This window comes from Rhamphochromis longiceps, linkage group LG2 (assembly GCF_057381845.1).
Source record: "Rhamphochromis longiceps isolate RC_006_pf linkage group LG2, R_longiceps_female_GT1.1, whole genome shotgun sequence".
Taxonomy (NCBI): Eukaryota; Metazoa; Chordata; class Actinopteri; order Cichliformes; family Cichlidae; genus Rhamphochromis; species Rhamphochromis longiceps.
The window spans coordinates 24,031,000-24,051,309 of record NC_140558.1 but is presented as its reverse complement, the minus strand read 5'-3'; the positions used below and the strand labels follow the sequence as shown (position 1 = coordinate 24,051,309).

Below are 20,310 nucleotides of genomic sequence, written 5' to 3'. Positions count from 1 at the left end.
TAAACACAAATGAGTGCACTTCTTTGATTTCTTCTTCACTCACATTTGTCCCTCACTACATGTTTATACACAACTCTGCATTTAATCATTAGTTGTTATTAATCTTTGTCCTGTCTCCTTCCCTCACTCCCAACTCGTCGCAGCAGATTGGCCGCCCCTCCCTGAACCTGTTTCTCCAGGAGGTTTGTACTTTCAAATTTATGCTTACATATACCTATACTTATATAATAATTACAGTTATTATAATAATTAGAGAAAGCAAATTATTCTTTAAAAATAATGCTTGAATGTTTTTGAGTTTTTTACAGCTTGAAGGACCTCTGTTACCTTTTTGGAAAGAAATTTAAACATGAAAAACTACACTCCAATTTGTGGAGCGTTTCCACTCAACCAGATGGTTAATCCAGCTTTTTTGGGGGGAAAACTTATCTTTTTATTTATTCCAGTTGGTGTAATAAAAAAAAAAAATCATGGTCTTGGTTTGTTAACTTTGCAAATTCAGGTGCTGACTGAAAATCTGTTGCTGCGTGGTACAGACCAAACATGAAGGTTTGAAGTGTAAAATTCTTGTATGTAGCACTAATGAGCAGATATTTGTGTGAGCTGCACCAATAAGGTTTATGGCAACAGCACGCTAACCGAGTGGCATTATTTGATAACCCATGGCACGTGGTGTTAAAAAAACCAAAAATCGCTAATACCGAGGCTTCAAAATTGCAGACTCCAAAAGCCAACGGCGCAGAGGTCACATCCGTGTTCTAAGCAGTCTCAGGGCTGCTCAGGTTATGGTTAGGTTAAATTAATGCTTTTTGGTAATTAACTTTTTAAATTTCCATTTCATGGTGTCTTCCTTGAAATTCATGACTCTTCTTCCCTGCCTCATCTTTCCTTCCACATCAGTTGTAGTTCAGACCAGTGACGCTCACCTCTGCATCGCCTTTGTTCTTGTACCAGATGAGGCGCAGCTTGGCGTTTGTGGCCATGGTGTAGTTGGTTCGGATGTAGCTGTAGAACAAGGCACATTTAACTCGAACAGGCTCACCAGCCAATACGTGGTACTCCTTCAGATCCACAGACCAGTCAATGCATCCATCCACTGCGAGGGGGAACACAGAGAAGAGAAATATTGAGGACATACACCATTATACACCAAATACTGCAGGAGAGAGAAACACTGATTAAAACTCAAACAACACAGGAAGCGAAACACGAACATAAACAGCAAAAACAAAAATCCTCACTCAGCCAAGGGTTTATATAAGATATGTATAAGTAAAAACATAAAGAAAAATGCTTGACAGGAGAAAGAAACGAGGATGTGAGAGAGCCAGAGAGTGTGAGTGACAGGGATATTGTTTTATCTCATTTCTTTGGTAATATTATTCTTTACCTTCAAAGCAATAGAACATTGAATGTAAATTTTTTAACAGTTAGTCTGTTCTTTTGTTTCAGGGGAGGGAGGGGGGGCAACATAGTGGAAGATTAAACGAGTTACAAAAAAAAGTGTAGCATTTTTTTCTTAAATGTTGAAGGTACAAACACAGGAGGGTGTCAGAAATAAACTTCTTGTGAGAACAGACGAACAAAGTTCATTCTATTTTCTTTTGATTTCATCCCTACGACCAAATGTTTCTCTTCACTGTTATTTGTATAGAGTTTTTTTTCATACACCAAGTATGAAAAAAAAAGTAAGGACTGCTTACTAAGTATTGCTTTAGTAATTGGAGAAAATGTGTGCGAGATAAAAAGACAGAAATTCAGAATATGAAACATGGAGGGAGAGGTCATGACCAAAGGAACAGATGAAAGAGGAAGTGTGCTGCGGCAGTGTTGGGGTGAGTCCAGGTCAACAAGAACGAACAGAAAACAACTTGTAGATGTGAGACAAGTTTGAGATGGCGAGATGTTAGAGGTCGAAAAAAAAGACAAAGAGCTTGCCCTTCTGTTTTTTTCCTTTCCTCTCTGTCCCTCATTCCTCTCACTTCTTTTAGTTTTCCTTGTGGTCTGAGCCTCAGATAGCTGTGCTCTGTTTTAACTGTCACCCTCAGGCACTTGCCACAAGGCCTTCCCTCTGAATTACAGCCTGTAGCAATAAAGCCTCTGGTTCTGTCATCCACTTCAAAATACCTCTTCTGTCTCTCATCTGTACTCTCCCCCTCTTGTTTATTAGTGTTGTCATAAATAGCGTATGTATGCTAGTTGGATTAGAACAGACCATAAGCTCTGAATGGCATCTAAAATTTGGCTGTGATATCATCTTTTTTCCCCCCAGCAGTGGAACGATACCGTTGACCACAATATCACAGCATGACTTAAGTAAGGAAAATGGAATCTGGAGGAAAGTTGTTCAGATGAACATGTCCTCTACCCACATACCAAGGAGGTCTGGCCCGGATCTAGTATCAAGCTGGCACTGCTGACTTCTGGCATGATAAGACGTATGCCATCCAGATATGGGCCAGGCCTGGCATAGATGGCACCGTTTATGTGATGGCATGCCATGTCTGGCTCGATTGTGGTTTGCTTCATGGGCCCAGGCTCACAGAAAACAGGTCTGGCCCGGATCTGGCATCAAGCTGGCACTTCTGACTGACTGGTGTCATGGCAGGGTGTATGTCAACCATATGTGTACCAGGTCTGGCAATGACGTCACTGTTTATGGCATGCCATGCCATATCTGGCTTGATTGTGGTTTGATTTATGCAGCCCAGGCCCATAGAAAACAGGTCTTCCCTGGATCCGGCTGGTGCTTCTGACTGACTGGTGTCATGGCAGGGTGTATGTCAACCAGATGTGGATCAGGTCTGGCAATGAAGCACTATTTATGTTCCTGTTTTCCTATTTTAGCTAGAAGACCCAAATGCCATGTTGGAATACTATACTGCTATGGTAGCCAATGTTTCAAATGCAGGTTTGTGAGTGTACACTTTATCCAAAGCCTAGTGACGGTTTACTCATCGTTGCCAGTGGGTGGCTGTAGCTCAGGAGTTGGAGCAAGTCACCTACTGATCGCAAGGTTAGTAGTTCGATCCCTGGCTCTTCCAGTCTGCATGTCAAGAGTGTCAATGTGTATGAATGTAGCTAGGAAGCACTCAGTTTAGAGAAAGTGTGAGATATTGTGAATGTGTTGTGTATAGCACTTTAAGTAATCTGGGCGAGTAGAAAAGCGCTGTATAAGAGTCAGTCCATTCACTGTCTGAACAGAGTTTCGTCATGTTACTTTTGCACTATTATGTTGTTATTACATGGCTTGATTAAGGTACACATTAGGCTGACATCTGGGGCCAGAGCTGAAACTGTTCTGGGCCAGCACAGGGCCAGCAGTGTGTCTACAACTGGCCCGTGGCTGCACACAACTTACACATGGCCCACATACTGCAAAGAATGACGGCCCTTTGGTGGCCCAGATCAGGTTTGCCAGAGGTAATCCACACATGGGCCAGGACAGGACCACCAGTGTGTCTGCAACTTGCCTTGTGCTGGCCCATGTGTGGGCCACCTCTGGCAAACCAAATCTGGGCCACCAAAGGGTCATCATTCTTTGCGGTATGTGGGCCATGTGTAAGCACATTGAGTGGGCCTGATCCGAGTCTTACCAATTTTATTATGTGGGTATATTTTAATATGCACATCTGGGTTTAAGGTTTGGCTTTAGCTTAGCTAACACTGCTAGCATAATGGACAGGTTTTTGATGGGGCTCCCACCTCCCACACAAAAGCATAGTCAAATATGCTTCCAAACCAACTTCCTTCCAAGCCAAAGACTAGAAGATATGATATCTTGCCTTTGGCTTCACCTGCGAAGATTTTCTTGTAAAACAAAGGTAAGCCTAGCAAAAAAAGTTTGGGAACCACTGGTCTGGTCTAACTCCAAATTACTTGTGATACAAAGTATCCCACGTCAAAAATACAACTGAATCAAATACAAACACATGTCTGTCCCAGCAGCTTGTCATAACAGGAATATATATAATCATGGCTCAGTAGCATATTCACTGGCATTGGGCCATTGTTGTCAAAATTTGCTGGGTCTGTGCTTTTTGGACACAGGATACAGGTTGTGGATCGTTACATTGGCTAGCTCTATAAGTCAATGTAAACATGTTTTAGCACTCTGTATGATGTGTCAGGTGTAATTTGTGTTGAGTTAAGTCACTACCAAAGATTTAACGACTTTATTTGCACCAGTTTGCGGTTTAAAATTACAGCCACATACTTAACTGGTACATTTATAGATTTAGCAATATGCATTAAGTCATACTGTGGCAGGAGAGATTCAGCATCACTGCACACACACTCATGTACAGACACACGGCAGATTTATTACACACACGATCACTCATTCACCTTCTCAAATTAGTGCTCGTCCTCATCTCCCACTACACATGCACCAACAGCAGTCATTTAATCAGTGACAAGCTTGACAGATAGTCATAAAAACTGTGCCGATCTGTCATGAAACACACAGTTTCACAGACTAAAACAACATTTTTTTCATGAGAAAGGTAAAAAAGCCTGAAATTCTGTGCGAGTGTGTGTATGTGTCTGCGCAAATGTGTGTGTAAAAGAATTAAGTAATGAATTGGCCAGTCAGACTTGGTGGTTGTAAATTAATGAGCTGACACGAACTGAAGATGTTAGTGTAGTCCACTCAACACCTAACACACACACAGGATGCACCCAGGGCATCACATTAATAGAAAAATCACATTAGTTTGGTCGGCTGGACTAATGTGATTTGTTTGAGACAATGTTTAACACAGGTCAGACACACACACACACACACACACACACACACACACACACACACACACACACACACACACACGAGAAAGGTGAGACCTGTGTTTCAGGTCATAACCAAAGAAAAATTCCAATAATCCATTTATCTTAGCGTGTACATGTGCTTATGCATATGTGTTAATATGTGTTTGTGTGTATAAATATATTTATATATATATGTATATATATATATATATATATATATATATATATATATATATATATATATATAAGCCAGAAGAGAGAGTGTGTGTGTGTGTGTGTATGGGGGAGTGCAGCTGTGTGTGTCTGTAGACATATTAAATGTGTGGGCGAGGTGTTAGCATGGGCAGATATATCATTCCCGTCAGTTGTATCTGCATACGGATGCTCCCAAATGGCAGAATGAAAATAACCCTGAATAAATGGCAAAGTTTCAGAGTCTGGAAAAGTGGAGAGAGTTTTGGGCAAATATACTCACATAGACACGCGCGCACACACACACACACGCATGGACAGAGTCCCAAACTGTCACGGCGAGTGAAGTGAGCCGTGTGGAGATAATGAAGTAGGATCCAAACGCAGGCACTTGTAAAGGTGTGAAGGTGGTTTATTGAAAGTAAAGTACAAAATAGAAAAACGGTAAACTGGACTGCAGACTATCTGAACTGGGAACAACTAAACTACAAAACACGAACCAGAACATGAACATGAAGAAGGATGGGCGGAGGTAAGTGATGACAGACAGCAGGAAGAACACACGGATGAAATACGATGGATACACAGACAGACCAGCGACTACAACAACAGACGACACGACTTAAATACACTCAGAGAAACACAGGGAGATTACACACAGGTGGGAGTAATTAACGAGAAGAGACAAGGGAGGTAAAACTGAATACACTCACATGAGACGCAGACCTTCACAATAAAACAGGAAACAAGAGCTCACTACACAAGGACGCAGACCCGACACTGAGAGACAGACAGAATATAACACACGGAACGCAATACTAAATATGAGACACAAATCCTGAAACACGAATAAACAGAAACATGGAACTCTAATAATAATAATAATAATAGCATCTGAAAAACACAACAATCATTCAAAAATAACCAAACATCAGAACTCAAAATACTGGATTGAACCGACCCAGAACTGTGACACAAACCTATATACAGGCTGCACTTTTTTCCCTTTGGCAGAAACAATCATGTTCAACAACAAAAATTACAAAACATCAAATGTATTTCCCACTGAACTAAACTGCAACAGGGTAATTTACCATAAATAACACATTTAGTTCTTCTGATGCTTCAAAATTGCTTTAGCTTTATTTAGTCTTATTCTGCCAGATTTGATCTTATCCTGTAAGATTTGAACACTTTGATAGGATACTGGGAAATAAAATAAACTTGACATTTAAGCATCGTAAAAATGAGTTCCAAGCAGGAAAGCTGCAGACTTATTTGATTATTATAAGTGTTCTGTTATTAGCCAAAGATGTGTAGCAGCACTGGAGAGTGCAAGACTGCAGTCTATACTAATAGTGATCTTAAACTTGCACTTGCAGTATTTTGCACTCACTGATTTAAACTGCAAAGGCACCGAAGCAAACCCTGTAACAGTCTGATGTGGTGAACAGAGAGCTGAGTGTGAAGGCAAAGCTAGTCGATCAGTGTCTCCACCTCCACCTGTGACCACAAGCTCTGGCTACTGACCTAAAACTGCAGATATAATCCACAGAAATGAGCTTTTATAGATCCGAAATCCAATTATGGTTTGTCAAAAAGAAATGCTGTTGGTGAAAAACTGATGGATGTATGATTAGATGGACGGTTGTTATCAGTATTACTGTCAAAACCTTTGTCATCATTGTTTGACAAAAATAGCTGTAAAGGAGGAGGCAAAGAATCTTGCATAGATATCAGCTGGACTGCATGATTACTAGTTGCTATTAGGAAAAAACCTGTACTGGTCGGCCTGTTGGTCATTGATTTTGGGAGGTTGTTTGCTGTAGCTAGGTCAAATTGGTCGCAATTAGGTATGAAATTCTGGAGAAAGAACCTCATTGTGATTGCTTTGATTGCTTGCAAATTACACACACACACATTCACAAGGGATGTTTAAATTTATACCATAGGTGCTTCTGCTAGGAGGCTGAGGGTGGCGCTAATGAGTGGTAGTATTTTTGTAACATATTTCAGCCAGCAACAGCAGGCAACATCCAGTAACCATTCGTCAACCAGTCACATGTATTTCCCTGGAGATCAGAGGTTGCCCATAGATACCGGATTGGAAGATGTGTGACTGTCGTCTTGTCGACTTCCACAAGTGGGAATTGCTATCCACGGTGCTAAATTCTATAGTTTAGACAGGACTATAGGTGGTTATTTTGTGTTTGTGTTTTCTATTTTGTGACTATTGTTTGCATTACAGGTGGAAGGCTGTAGTATTTTTTTGACATGGCCATACCAAAGATCTTCTGCTTCATCTCTATAGCTTGGGGGCGACCGAGGCTCATGGGGTTGGGAAGCGCATCTGTAACCGGAAGGTCACCGGTTCGATCCCCGGGCTCTCTGTCCTGGCAGCTTCGCCTCTGTCAGTCTACCCCAGGGCAGCTGTGGCTACAACTGTAGCTGCCTCCACCAGTGAGTGAATGAATAGTGGTACTGTAAAGCATTTTGGGTGCCTTGAAAAGCACTATATAAATCCATTCCATTATTATTATCTCTTTGAGCTAACGACTCTTTGCTGATGTGCCATGAGTACATAGTTTGGTGAGGCACGCTTCCTGGATAAATCTTTAAAAGATCCTTTCGTCTTGTTTTTGTTTTGAGGCCATTAGAGACCACCGTGTACTGCAAAGATTAATGATGGTGTTTTGCATGCCTATGAGATCTTGAGTTTTGACAATATCTGTCTACAGACAGATGGCGAAATATTGAAACACCTGCCAGATTTTTTTCACCATAACACGCACACACACAACACGAACACAATACCAGCTACACTATCACAGCCCATATAAATGTGTGCATGGAGGTACCTTTCACTCTGGCGGTTTTGAGCTATACCTGCAGTAGTCATCTTATACTGGTGATCCTGATGGGTTGTTTCTACTAGACACCAGAGAAGACTATAAAAGTGCTTCAATAAGCTGCCCGCAAGTTTAAACTTTAAATTTACTCCATAAGTTTCAGTCTTCCTTAGAGAGCACACATTAGACAACATGAATATAATTTAACAATAACACTGACAATACTGGGCATGTATGCTTTATTTAATTTAAGAGCTATGCGAGTTATGTAGTTTGTGCTGGGAGCCGAATATTCAGTCCAGGCCTGTCACTCAAACGTAAAGCCCCTCAGAGCCTCCAGCCTGTCTGCACGCCTCCCACAATCCCCTGCAATACCACTACAGCCGCTGCCATAATAATAGCTTGACCTGACCCACCCACACACACGCACGCACGCACACACAGGTAATGATCCCCATATTCACAAACAGGGACAAACACACACACAAAAAAGCAGTATAAAGTCACACACACACACACACACACACACACACACACACACACACACGTACATGTACACACTGGAAAGACAAGACAAGTACACACATGAGTGCGCACACACACACACACACACACACACACACACACACACACACACACACACACACACACACACACACACAACAGTCTATCACCAGTGGAGGGCAATTTACACCATGGGTGAGAAAAGACAGAAAGAAAAAAGAGAAAAGAAAGGAGAGAGAGACAGAGAGAGAGAGAGAGAGAGACAGAGAGAGAGAGAGAGAGAGAGAGAGAGAGAGCAAGATTAGAAGGCGAAAGAGCGAGGGGGAGAGAGACAGAGTGTACCTGCCATTTGGCCCAGTGGTTTGTGCTGATGTTCAATTTCAGCGCACGGCCAGCTTGATGGTTACTTATTTTCTCTGAACACATTTTATGAGAATAGGCTTTAGCCTAGATAGAGCTTTATATGTACGCCTCGAGGACATGCTGCATTTGTGTGCGGGCACCGCAGAGCGAGGAGAAGCGTGACATTGTGCGTGTTTGCCATTTTCAAAATGACTCTCAGAATAAGTTGCACTCCGGCTCAAATTGTGAATCTATGCCACACACACACACACACACTCACATAGATTTATGTATGGGTGTAACTGTGAGGGCATTCACATACATAATCCATTCCTAGCCACTTACCTTCAACTCAGCCATCAAAACTAAGGGCCTAACAACAGCCCTCACCCGAGCTGTAACTTAAACCCAATTCAAATTTTAACCCTTTAAAGGTATCCTCAAAATCGTTCCCACTCCAGTGGACTAAGACTCAAACTGATTCTCACAGTGTTAGCTGGGCAACAACCCACACGCACATCCATACACACACAAACCAAAGCAATCTATTTTGTGAGCCATATGAATATGGTAATACATGTCTGGGTTATGGCCTTCATTCATTGCAACGGAGTTACAACAGCATCTATCAGCATACGAGGCTTGTAGTGCTACAGCACACACACACGCACATACACGTACACACACATATTACAACCAAGACACACAGTAAAACACTCAACCTCATATTAACAGACACACACATTTTCACGCACATGCATTGGGCTGAATAAATGGAGTTGACCACAATCTGCCCTCTGTCTAATGCTACCAAACAGACTGAAATTTATTCACTCTCACAGGAGAAAGCACACACAGAGATGCACATGCCCACAAAAAACAAAGGGAAAAAAGTGACATGTACTGATAAGAAAACTGCAGCTGTGAAAACTGAAAGCATCATCTGAGTTAACCTGTGGATTCTACTGATGAATGAGAGTGCATGTTTGAGTGGACTGAGTTGAACTATCATTAATAAAGATAATAAGAAACCCTGATGTGACTGGCAGAATAACAGTGTCATAAAATATAAATAAATATTATATTTCTAAGATCTAGCTGGCTTATTTAGCTTGTAGGTAAAAAACCTCTTAAATTGTCTTTATAAATCTGTTTAAGCTCGTCTACATTCGCCTAGAAAGTGGATTAGTTATTCTGGCACTAGCAGAACAATTAATACTTGGAGCAGTACGTCTGCACACTGACACATTTATTTCTATATTACTTGAAGAAGATGTAAACAAATCACACATAAAAGTCTGCATTTAGTGTTATTTGACCTAAAACAGACTGTAGTAGAGCACCGTCATCATTAATGTCACTGTTAATCAATAAAGCCATTATAAGCTGTGAATTTCAATGAAAATAAAATTCTATAAGAATACTCCTGTGTTTAGGCTAGTCTTATTGTTCAAAGACTAGCCTGTGATGAAAGTGCACGAGAAAAAGAGATAAGAATAGAAACTGCATATTTTGTTAAAATTGGTTTTCAGGTTAAACGTGGATCAGAAATGCGGGGTATGGAGTGCATTCAGAGATAATGTAGTCAGAGATCTATTATGACTGCACAAATTTGTCCACCTTGGATACAAAGTATGGCTGACACCTAAATTTACCCTAAATGGCTGGGTGGGTGATGATTGGAGGATGATTATATTTGATGTGCCTCTTAGTCTGATCTTATTTCAAAGTAAAGCCAGATTTCTGTGACTGCTTGGTGAACCCACGTCTAGTCAAAGTTTATTTCTATGGTACATTTTAAACAGCTGGCAAAGGTGTTGTAGAAGTTACATGAAATATGCATAACACTGACTAAACCAACGAGAAGTACACACCAACAATCAAATAGAACAAGCGAACATGACTGTGTTTGCATATTAGAAGCCAGGGTACTCTACTGGGACAAATAGGATTTAAAAAATGTTGATTGGGGATGATCGAGAGACTGGGCAGCTCTTATGTGAAAAGGTAAGTTGTTCCAAAGATTAGCTGAGGCACCACTGAGAAGGCGCTATCGCCTCTGCTGAAATCAGGCTGAATGAAGATAAAAAATGACACTATTTAAACCTTCATGATCTGTATCCAGATAACTTTTTTTCTGAATGAGAGAAATGCATGTGTCCAACCAATGTCTAACAGGAAAAAACTCACTTGTGTATTTTTGTGCGAAAAGGCAGCATTGGACATGTCCAGACTGAATTTCTCACGTTGCCTCAAGTTTCTGTGCAATGTGGTAGATCTTACATATTGAGATCAGATCAGGCAGCATGGTTAGCACTATTGCCTCATAGCAAGAAGGTCCTGAGTTCAATTCCATTCAATTTCTGTGTGGAGTTTGCATGTTCTCCCTGTGTTTGCGTGGGTTCTCCCCAGGTACTCCGGCTTCCTCTCACAGTCCAAAGACATGCAGTTAGTGGGGATAGGTTAATTGGAAAACTTTTAATTGCCTGTAGGTGCGAACAGTTGTCTGTGTCTATGTGTTAGCCCTGCGACAGACTGGCGACCTGTCCAGGGGATCACATTGTTGTCACATGTTATTTTTCTACCAATGTGAATGCAAAGACCCATATCATCCAGGTAACATATTTACTGAAGGTACTGATCCAAGTGTTAGATCGCCCTGAATTGCTGTGGACGTCTTCCTTCCTTCCTTTTCCAGTTTGGTAATTTGGTTAACCAGAAACAGGTCAAACCACTTGAAAGTGTGTTTAGTTCTCTACACACACACACACACACACACACGGACACACACTGTGCCCCACTTTGCTTTTTTTTTCCTGGATGAAAGCCTTCATAGGACAGTACAAGGTTTATAGGTACTAACAAAATACAGTGCTGTACACTTCTACTACAATTATAAACTGACTGGTTTATTAAACAGAAACGACTTTCCCATCTCAGTGAAAACGAGCCTTCCATTAGTAAACTGACAACATCTGTTTTCTCCCAGAAGGAGCTTTTGCTTTTGAACTGCTTTGGACTTTCCGATCACCAAATGGTCAGAGTGCCCTGTAACAGATTGCGCTATCTTGAAGAGGAGGGAAAATGTGATTTGATTGGTCAGGCTGGAGGCAAGACTCTTTAACATTTCCAGCTGAGTTACAGTTCTGCCACGGGCTTGTTGACTCAGCCACTGCTTGTGCTATGTGCAACTGATTCTTGGAAATAAAGCATAGCGCAGTCTGAAATATCTTCAAAATGTTGACTTGAGTTTTGCAAATCAGGTCATGAACCAGAAAGAGAAGTAGGCCCAAATAATTTGAGAAAATGCTGAAAAGAAAACAAAAAAAAAAGATGGGCGGCAGAGGGAAAGATTGAGGATGAAGGAGTAGTTTTGATAGGAAGTACTTAATGAGAAACAATGAGTCCCATTTCCCTGGGAAGTACAACACATTGGCCTTCCTATTAACTATAATGACTCTCAAAGAGGTATATATGGATAGATGAAGGAAAGGAGAGGTGGAAACATAGAGGGAAGATGGAGAGGAGACACAAAGGAAGCACCTGTGGATGACAGATAAAGGATCTTATCAGGAAAGATAATAAGAAGGTAGATAATGTTTCCCTATCAGGCTACTCCTCAATGAGTAATGACAGCAGAAACAAAAGGTAAAAAAAGAGGAAGATGAGAAACAGAAGATAGTTTGTAGCATCTGCAACATAGATAAATCAATGCCAAATTACACGTGGTAGCCTGGTATAATTACACCAATAAATGTGATCAGGGTTGGGATGATTGATGACATATCTCACACTAGAGCTAATGTTAGTGTTTGCTGAATACTAAGACCATATTTCCCACTCAACCAAACAGCCACTCACTCTTGATATCCTACAGTCAGCCACTCCATCTGCTATGCATGGAGGCTATTACCCAGGAAAATCATTACCCTCTTGTTGGTGTGTGTAGAAATCTACCCTTATAAAATGGAAAATCTGAAGAAAGGAACGTGCCAGGATGCCATAGTAGGAATTCCGGACTCAGTGTTCGATCTCATGCTTAGTGGAGTGGAAATTAGATTCCCAAATCATTAATGGTGAAAATGACAGGAAATCTTTTTTGGGGTGGGGAACATGTTGGGTAATTGAAAAAAGTCCTTCAAAGGATTAGACGGAGAACAGAGACAGAACGCAAAAGCTAGAAAAACAGAAATGTAAACAGACCCAACCAACTGGACGACACCTTGGAGATCAGATCAATAGAAAATGATACAAAAGACTTTTTTGTGCAAGATGAAAAAAGGCAAAGTGGGGATGAAAAAGCGGGAGGTGATGTAAGAAGAGAAAAAAGGGGGCAATGAAAATAAAAGCAGCATGTTGGAAGCCATCAGCTACCTGCATCCAAGTTACAATGTTCAGATTTCATCTGCTTCCACTTTATGCATCTCTCTGTGTTTACCACAGTGTTGCTTGCATCACATTTCTGTTTGCTGTATCATTTCATTATTTGGTTCCACAACAGCCCACTTTCCCCTTGTTGATCATTAAAATCTAATCTCGCCTGGCTGTGCAGGCTCGTGAGCCTAAAACAGTGATATATTTCATGTTTATTCAGAAAATGATTGCTTTTATTACTTTTTGATCTCACTGGTGAATCTCAGGGTTAATGAAAAGTCCCCAGTGTCTTTATCGGGATTATTATCTTTTTAAAGCAGCGGGATGAAGGAGGTGATCTGTGTGCTTGTGCAGAGTCTTATTTTTACTTTTTACACTTATCCCCTTAATGTGCATTCTGGAATCAAGCTTTTAAATTCAGCCATACAATCTATTCCTAAAAGATACAGGTCAACGTGACCTTTGCTCTGACTACCTTTTAGTAAAACCACCCACACTTAAACTGATGCATACTCTGTTAATCATCTAATGCTTTCATTCATTATATAGGGATCTCTTTTTCCTCAATCTGGCAACCCACTCACTGCCAACAACTTAGCCTCTGGTGACTAGATAATAATGTGTGATTCCTAGTATAGCCAGTGGATATCAGTGTCAGTCACACAACATGCTTGGGCAGTGCGCTCCCTCTTTTAATCTCTACATGCACTCTTTAGCTTCATGCAACCAAAACCTCCAAAGTAACCCTTCAGTAAGATTCAGACTAAAGCAGACTACAAACAGAAACCAGAAATCTTCTGGATATCAAAAATCTCACCCTGCTTTGGGATTTAGCATATATACATGCAGATATCTCTTTCTACCAATATAGTGCCTTAAGAGGCAGATCTGCCTTCATTTCTACAGGTTTGAGAACCATTGGTTACTCTGCATTACAGAAAGGAAGGTGTGGTAATTACAATATGTGCTTGGATACAATTGTGATGCACAGAAACTGCAGGCTGCTCTGTGACTTAAAGCCACAGACTAATGTTGTTATAGTTAACTAAAACTAGATGTGTAAAACATTTAGTTTTTGTATTTTTTAGTTTGATAAAAATTTGATTGCAGCTTGCCTGATGAGGCATTGATTGACGTTTTTATTGAGACTGGATGCCAACAAGACTGTGAGTCAACTACTTTCAAAACCTTCTGTGATTCTATCGTTGTAATACCTGATTTACTGATTTCTTGAAGTCTTGCCTCAGACATATACCCTCGATACAATATTAATAATTAAAAAGATGGAAACTAATAAAAATGTAACATTTTCAAACAACAAGAAGCACTTATGTTTATAGACAGTAAGACTGACGGTGTTGGAGTAAAATTGTTAAATGTTGTCATTGTGTTACTTAAATTTGTAGGTCTTAGTTCAAGCAGCATGATCAAAGACATTCCTTTGTTTCTGATTACCCTCCCCAGCCTGTTGGTGGGGGAGGCTGTAGTGTTTTAGGCACATCCTATGTGAGGGTTCTGTTTAAAAAATGAGGATTTAAAAAGCAACGTTTCTTTAAGGAACTTTCCAGCATTACTTGCCAGGTTAACAAAGACACTGGAAAATTAAGCTTTCGGTGAATTTTTGTGAAGTGTGTGAACCAAACGACAAGAAGCTCTAAAAGCACTGTCCTCCATCAAATTGCTTCTTTGTGTTGTTGTGTGAATTTATATATACACGTCTGCAGCCCGCCCAATTTATCACTGTGTCGATGGAGCATGCAGCACACTCACTCCCGTATTTGTCAGCTCTCTTGTGTGTTAACACACACCTCCACACACACAGGGTCCCCTTTGCTCTCCTCCTGCCCGTCATTAATAAAAAGAAGTAGCTGCACACCTGTTCACTGACAGCACCCCACAGAGTGACAGAGGGGGAGATGGGCTAAAGTGTGACAAGGATTTTAAAAAAGGGAAAGGAGGGTCGGTTTCAGTGAGTTTCAGACCTCTTCTTTTCTTTGTTTAAAAGCACTTATTAAAACAATGAATCCATCGCACATTCAATAGTTCACTGCTTGACCACAGCTCAGGCGCTGCATGCTTGTCTTTAGCCCTGGCTTCCAAAGTCAGACCTAGCTTTGCTTTGAAAATTTTTCCCCGACTCTGTCTTTCTCAATGATGCACAGCTCTGCATTAGTCTTGAACTTGCTGGCTCCGACTCCATCAGTTTCAGACATTATTACTTGGGCTCCACGTTCACTGCACATGCATTTTCTCTCACAATGAAACCATCTGTCTTCAACCACTTTATTTTATGTTTTATTGGAGATTTCACACCAGTGGGAAGAATTCATACATATTATTAACATTTTTTGATTATTTTTCTAGTATTTCTGAGTTGAGTAGAGCTCTCACTGTGTGCTTGGAAAGATGACCTTTAGACCTTTTCCCTTGGTTTTGCCTCTCATACGAGCTGCACTTAGTCCTGCAGTTTCACAAATGAAATGTGCTCTGTACCTCTTCATTTTCACTGGTAATCCTTGATTCTGAAAACAACTAGCGTGTCCATTAAAAAAAAAAAAGTAAATACTCTTTTAGTCCAAATGCAACCAAGGAATGCAGTTACTAGGGAAATGGAATATGGGTTTAAGAGCTATTTGTGCATTAATTATGCAAGATTTTGTCCCCCCTTTGGCTGACCTTTCATATTCAAACAATAATAGAAAATGTGAAAAGTCATTGTAAGCAGGTATGTTCTTGATATTTGATAGCTCATGAAAGGACCCAGGTCCACATCTTGCCCAAGCCCCTCTGTTATGCCCCTTATAACCCCTACCCCCTCTTTACATTGACATTGTAAGAGTCTCGGGGTGTTGCTTGGGCTTGGTTGTGGATTATCTACATCTAATGAGGTGTGGAAAAAGGCACACCTGCGGTCAGCATGGGGAAAATGCCTTTTTTGCCAGACCTCATCGTGCTCCCACATCATTCCGCTCTTTAGGTTGTGACTTTTGAGCCAGGTCATAATACACTAGTTTAAAGGGTGACCTCAGCGTAAGCTATACAGTACGATACGATACTGCTATCTTCCCAGCAGCAGCCCAGTAGACAAATTAGCAGCTGTTGTTGGTGATCGTAGAGGCTAAAGAAGAGGATATTTCACTGTGGAGGTAGTGGAGACTAAAAGAGAGCAAAAAGCACAGCTGTGTAGTAGATATAATAAATACTGTTCTCCACAGATCATTGCATGCCACTATTCAATTTTATTTTATTTATATAGGGCCAAATCACAACAACAGTTGCACCACGGCGCTCACTATAGCAGTGGAACCTAAACTATTTTTATTTTTACAGTATTCTAACTGTGTTCTTTCAGAGTCTGATCTCAGTGTGTTCATGATAATTTAGCTTTGTGGTATTCTACGTTATCATGGTGATGCTGGTGAACTGTGGTCATAAAGAGATGCAAATCAACTATACTCAGATATGTTCTGGCACTGGGACCACTGATTGATTTAAATTCAGTTTTGAAATTATTACTATTTTCTGTCATGCGTGTACTCAGTGGTGGATTTTCATGTTAAATATTGCCAAGTGTCAAACTGTTAGACCAGTCTAAAGTCAGTTTTGGGCTTCAAAGCTTGGCTTAGGCAGTTTTCTTCTATGCTCTGTTCTCAGTGCTTGCCTGCAGATATACAATCATGTCAGCCATACAGGTCAGACTGAGTACAGTAGCCCCACCCACCAGATGTTTGAACACCCTTTGCTTCTAAAGGGGAAACCAATCAGCTGACCTACAGGGGAACTGAAGGGGTGGACCAAGGACTAGTATAACATATGTAATTATGAAAAGCTACGTCAGTGCATTGTAAACTTAAAAAAAGCTGAAAATCACTATCACATTTCCCCCAATGTGCACTAAAAACAAAACAAACAAAGCTCCAGCTTTGTGGATACAAGTCAGACACAAATGAGCAGTTACAAATATTAAAAGCACTCTGCATGAAACCAACAATCATGTGAGATCCAAAATCAGCCCAAGGCAACATTTTCCCCATTCTGATCTTTAATATGAGTCTCATATGAAGCTTCTACACTGTGTCTGCAAGACTGTTTGCATTGCAGTCATAAATGATGTCTTAGGAGCGGACAGAGGTTATGGCTGAAAGGAGGAATTAGCAACCTTTAGCCAAAGAGAGAAAAAAGACTCACTAACACACGCATGACGGCACAACAAGTGGGCAGTGGGCCATGTGGAGAAAATGACACTTCATGAAAACCAGTACAGTAAAAAAACAACATCAAATAAAAAAATCTCTTTTCTGGCACTTCCCACCTCCCTCTACCTTTCTGTTCTTCTTTCAGTTTCCAAATCTGTTCACTGTATCTTCCCCGCACTCCACCTACTTTACCCACCTATCTCTCATTCTCCAAAATCACTCTGTATTCCCATCTCTCTGTGTGTCACCCAGCAACTGTGCTGAATATTTTAAACGAAGCACGGCGGAGCTGCGCAGTTTGATGGTGAAACTGCTGAACAGCAGCAGAAACAGGTTCAGTGCATATCTTAATCTGATGCAACAGTACAGCACATATCAGCTGTCAGCACCTTTAAATAAACATCTAAACAAAATCGGAGTCGAAGGAGGCAAATTGTTCTTGAAAGTGTGAGATCAAATTTAAGGTTGAAGAGACAAAACTCTGAAAACTGTGGAATAACCGCAGGGATGGTGTGTTGTGTCTGTAAAGGCCACAGGGTTTATTTTCCTGGACAGAAAGAGGTGAAGAGTGTAGGAAAGAGATATTGGATGGAAATATTGTGAGAAAGAGAAAGAGGAACAGAGGTTAGTTGAGCAGGACCTAAAACACATCAAGGTCTTTTTGTGAAGTTGGAAACGACTGCGGTGACTTCGGTGTGTGTGCTTCTAACCGAGTGTCTTTGCAAGGTACTGAAATTCTGCAAAACAAATTCTGTCAGTAAATTTAAAAATACTCATTTGAACAAGCTATTTGAAAACAGCAGAGAAAAAAACATGAGTGCAGAAAACTTACTCTAAAGACAAATTTGGCAGCATCAGCTGACTGTGGGATTCCTGTGCAAGTATGTTTATGCCAGTCCTTCTGAAGAGAATGTACAGGAGTGGGATACTGTCACCAAACCTGGCACCCTAACCCTTGTCCAGGGTCACCTTGCTTACCTGCTGCTACCCCAACAGTCACCCCTTGTACTAAGAACCCACGCCCCACCCCCAACACACACACACACACACACACACACACGCACACTGACAGATAGACGACATCGGTGTAAAAAAAATGAAATATGTACTCAAATAAGGTTCACATTATTGTACAACAGCTGTTATTACTGGTTACTTTGGGTAACATTTGACTTTAAAAGCATTGAGTACTGTGCAAAAATCTTGCACTGCTCTTTTCTTTATGTTTTAGTTCCAAGGAGCCAAACTTTTTTTTTTCTCTCTGAAGGTCTTTCAAAGTTTTTCTTTGAACAGTTTTTCACCAATTCTCAGTCCAGTTCCACCTGATCACTTTTAGAGGGTTTTTATTTTTTGTTGTTTTTTTAAACCACAATACTGACCTATGTATGATTCAAGAATTGTTGTATTGTGTCTATGCACAGTGTTGGGAAGGTTACTTTTAAAATGTATTCCATTACAGATTACAGAATACATGCCCCAAAATGTATTCTGTAACGTATTCCGTTACGTTACTCGATGAGAGTAACGTATTCTGAATACTTTGGATTACTTAATATATTATCATGCTGTTTACAACTACGTGGATGTACTATTGCTGTGATTTATTACTGTTACCGAACCGTAGTAAAGGGACCTCTGGCTAATACGTGTCGGGCTCTTAGCCGAAAAATAGCTTTACTTTGTTGTCTGGGTCAACTTTGCTTGCAAGAGACAGAGAGAGGCATTGAAAGGCTGCTCCAACGGAACTTATTGTTTCGGAGGAAAACACAAACACAGCGTACAGTCGAGTCTTAATAGCTTACTTACAGCTGGGCTCGTCAGGCACTCTTCTTGGTTGCAGTGGTTATTATTATATTTACATGCTTCCAGCTCCCGTTTTTGCTCGATGACAGCTCATACTTTTCCTTTTTCTCCTTCCCTCACTCACAGACACATAACGGGTATGACAGTCCATTCTCCCTGCAGCACGGACTACACTGCCTACACTGCCTACACTGCCTATGATGCTACATTTTTTAGAGCATTCTGCCTGTTAGCTTAGCATAACAACAACAACAACAAAAAGGCGCTCTCTCACCCAGGAAACACGCAGAGAGAGAGCGTCACCCTGTAACCATGGCAACCGTAACGCTGCCGCCTGGAACAACAGAACGTAGCTGTCAAACAAAATCCAAACAGTCCTGACCCGCCACAATATGAAACAGGAAAGTACTGCCGTGTAATCCATTTATTTCAACAAAGTAACTGTATTCTAAATACCACCATTTTAAACGGTAACTGTAACGGAATACAGTTACTCATATTTTGTATTTTAAATACGTAACGGCGGTACATGTATTCCATTACTCCGCAACACTGTCTATGCATAACAGGAAACTTAGCAAAGAACCAATTTTAAATGTAATATTTGGGCCTTTGTCTAAGGAGCTTGGAAAGAAAAGCGTCTGGACATCTTCAAGCAACTTAAGTCCAGTCTGGACTGGAATTAAGTTGCTTGAAGATGTTTCACCTCTCACCCGAGAAGCTTCTTCAGTTCTAAGGGTCAACTGGTGGAGAGTCCCAGATTTAAGCCCTGTGGGAGTATCCCCCTTAAGAGGGACAAAGGACCCACTGATGATCCTCTCCCTAATCACATGAACCAAGGTGTGAAAACGGTTGTAGGTCACAATCAAAGAGGGTCGTTCCAAGCTCCTTAGACTACGATGACCTGGATGACTGAGAACCTTCACAGACATTTGGGCCCTTTGTTACTAGCAGTATGTGAATAATGCATTTGGGCTTTTTTGTAGATTCAACTAAGGAAATGGGAGAAAGGATAATACAGTTTGACAGACATAAAATAGTATTTGCACCAACAAGGTGATTTAAGAAGAGCTATTAGCTGAAAGAAAACATGGCATATCTCTTTATACTCTGTCCCATGAGGAAAATGGACAACTGGAGACAAAAGAAGAGGTTGCAGACCGAAAAGCTATCAGCAACAGATGGACAGTATTTTGAAGTCTTTCCTTTAATTAGTGAAATAAAAATCTTGCAAAGACCTGGCAGGGGGCCTGCAAGATACATCTGGATTTTCAGTTGGGCCG

General features: G+C 40.8%; 1 protein-coding gene across 1 annotated transcript in view; it reads right to left on the bottom strand.

The window, feature by feature from the left end:
• Positions 1–20,310, bottom strand: part of il1rapl2 (interleukin 1 receptor accessory protein-like 2) — a 506,271-nt gene that overhangs the window by 205,288 nt on the left and 280,673 nt on the right. Inside the window, exon 3 of the mRNA XM_085419351.1 lies at positions 927–1,096. Coding sequence (XP_085275477.1) covers positions 927–1,096 — 170 coding nt within the window. The remainder of the gene's footprint in view (positions 1–926; positions 1,097–20,310) is intronic.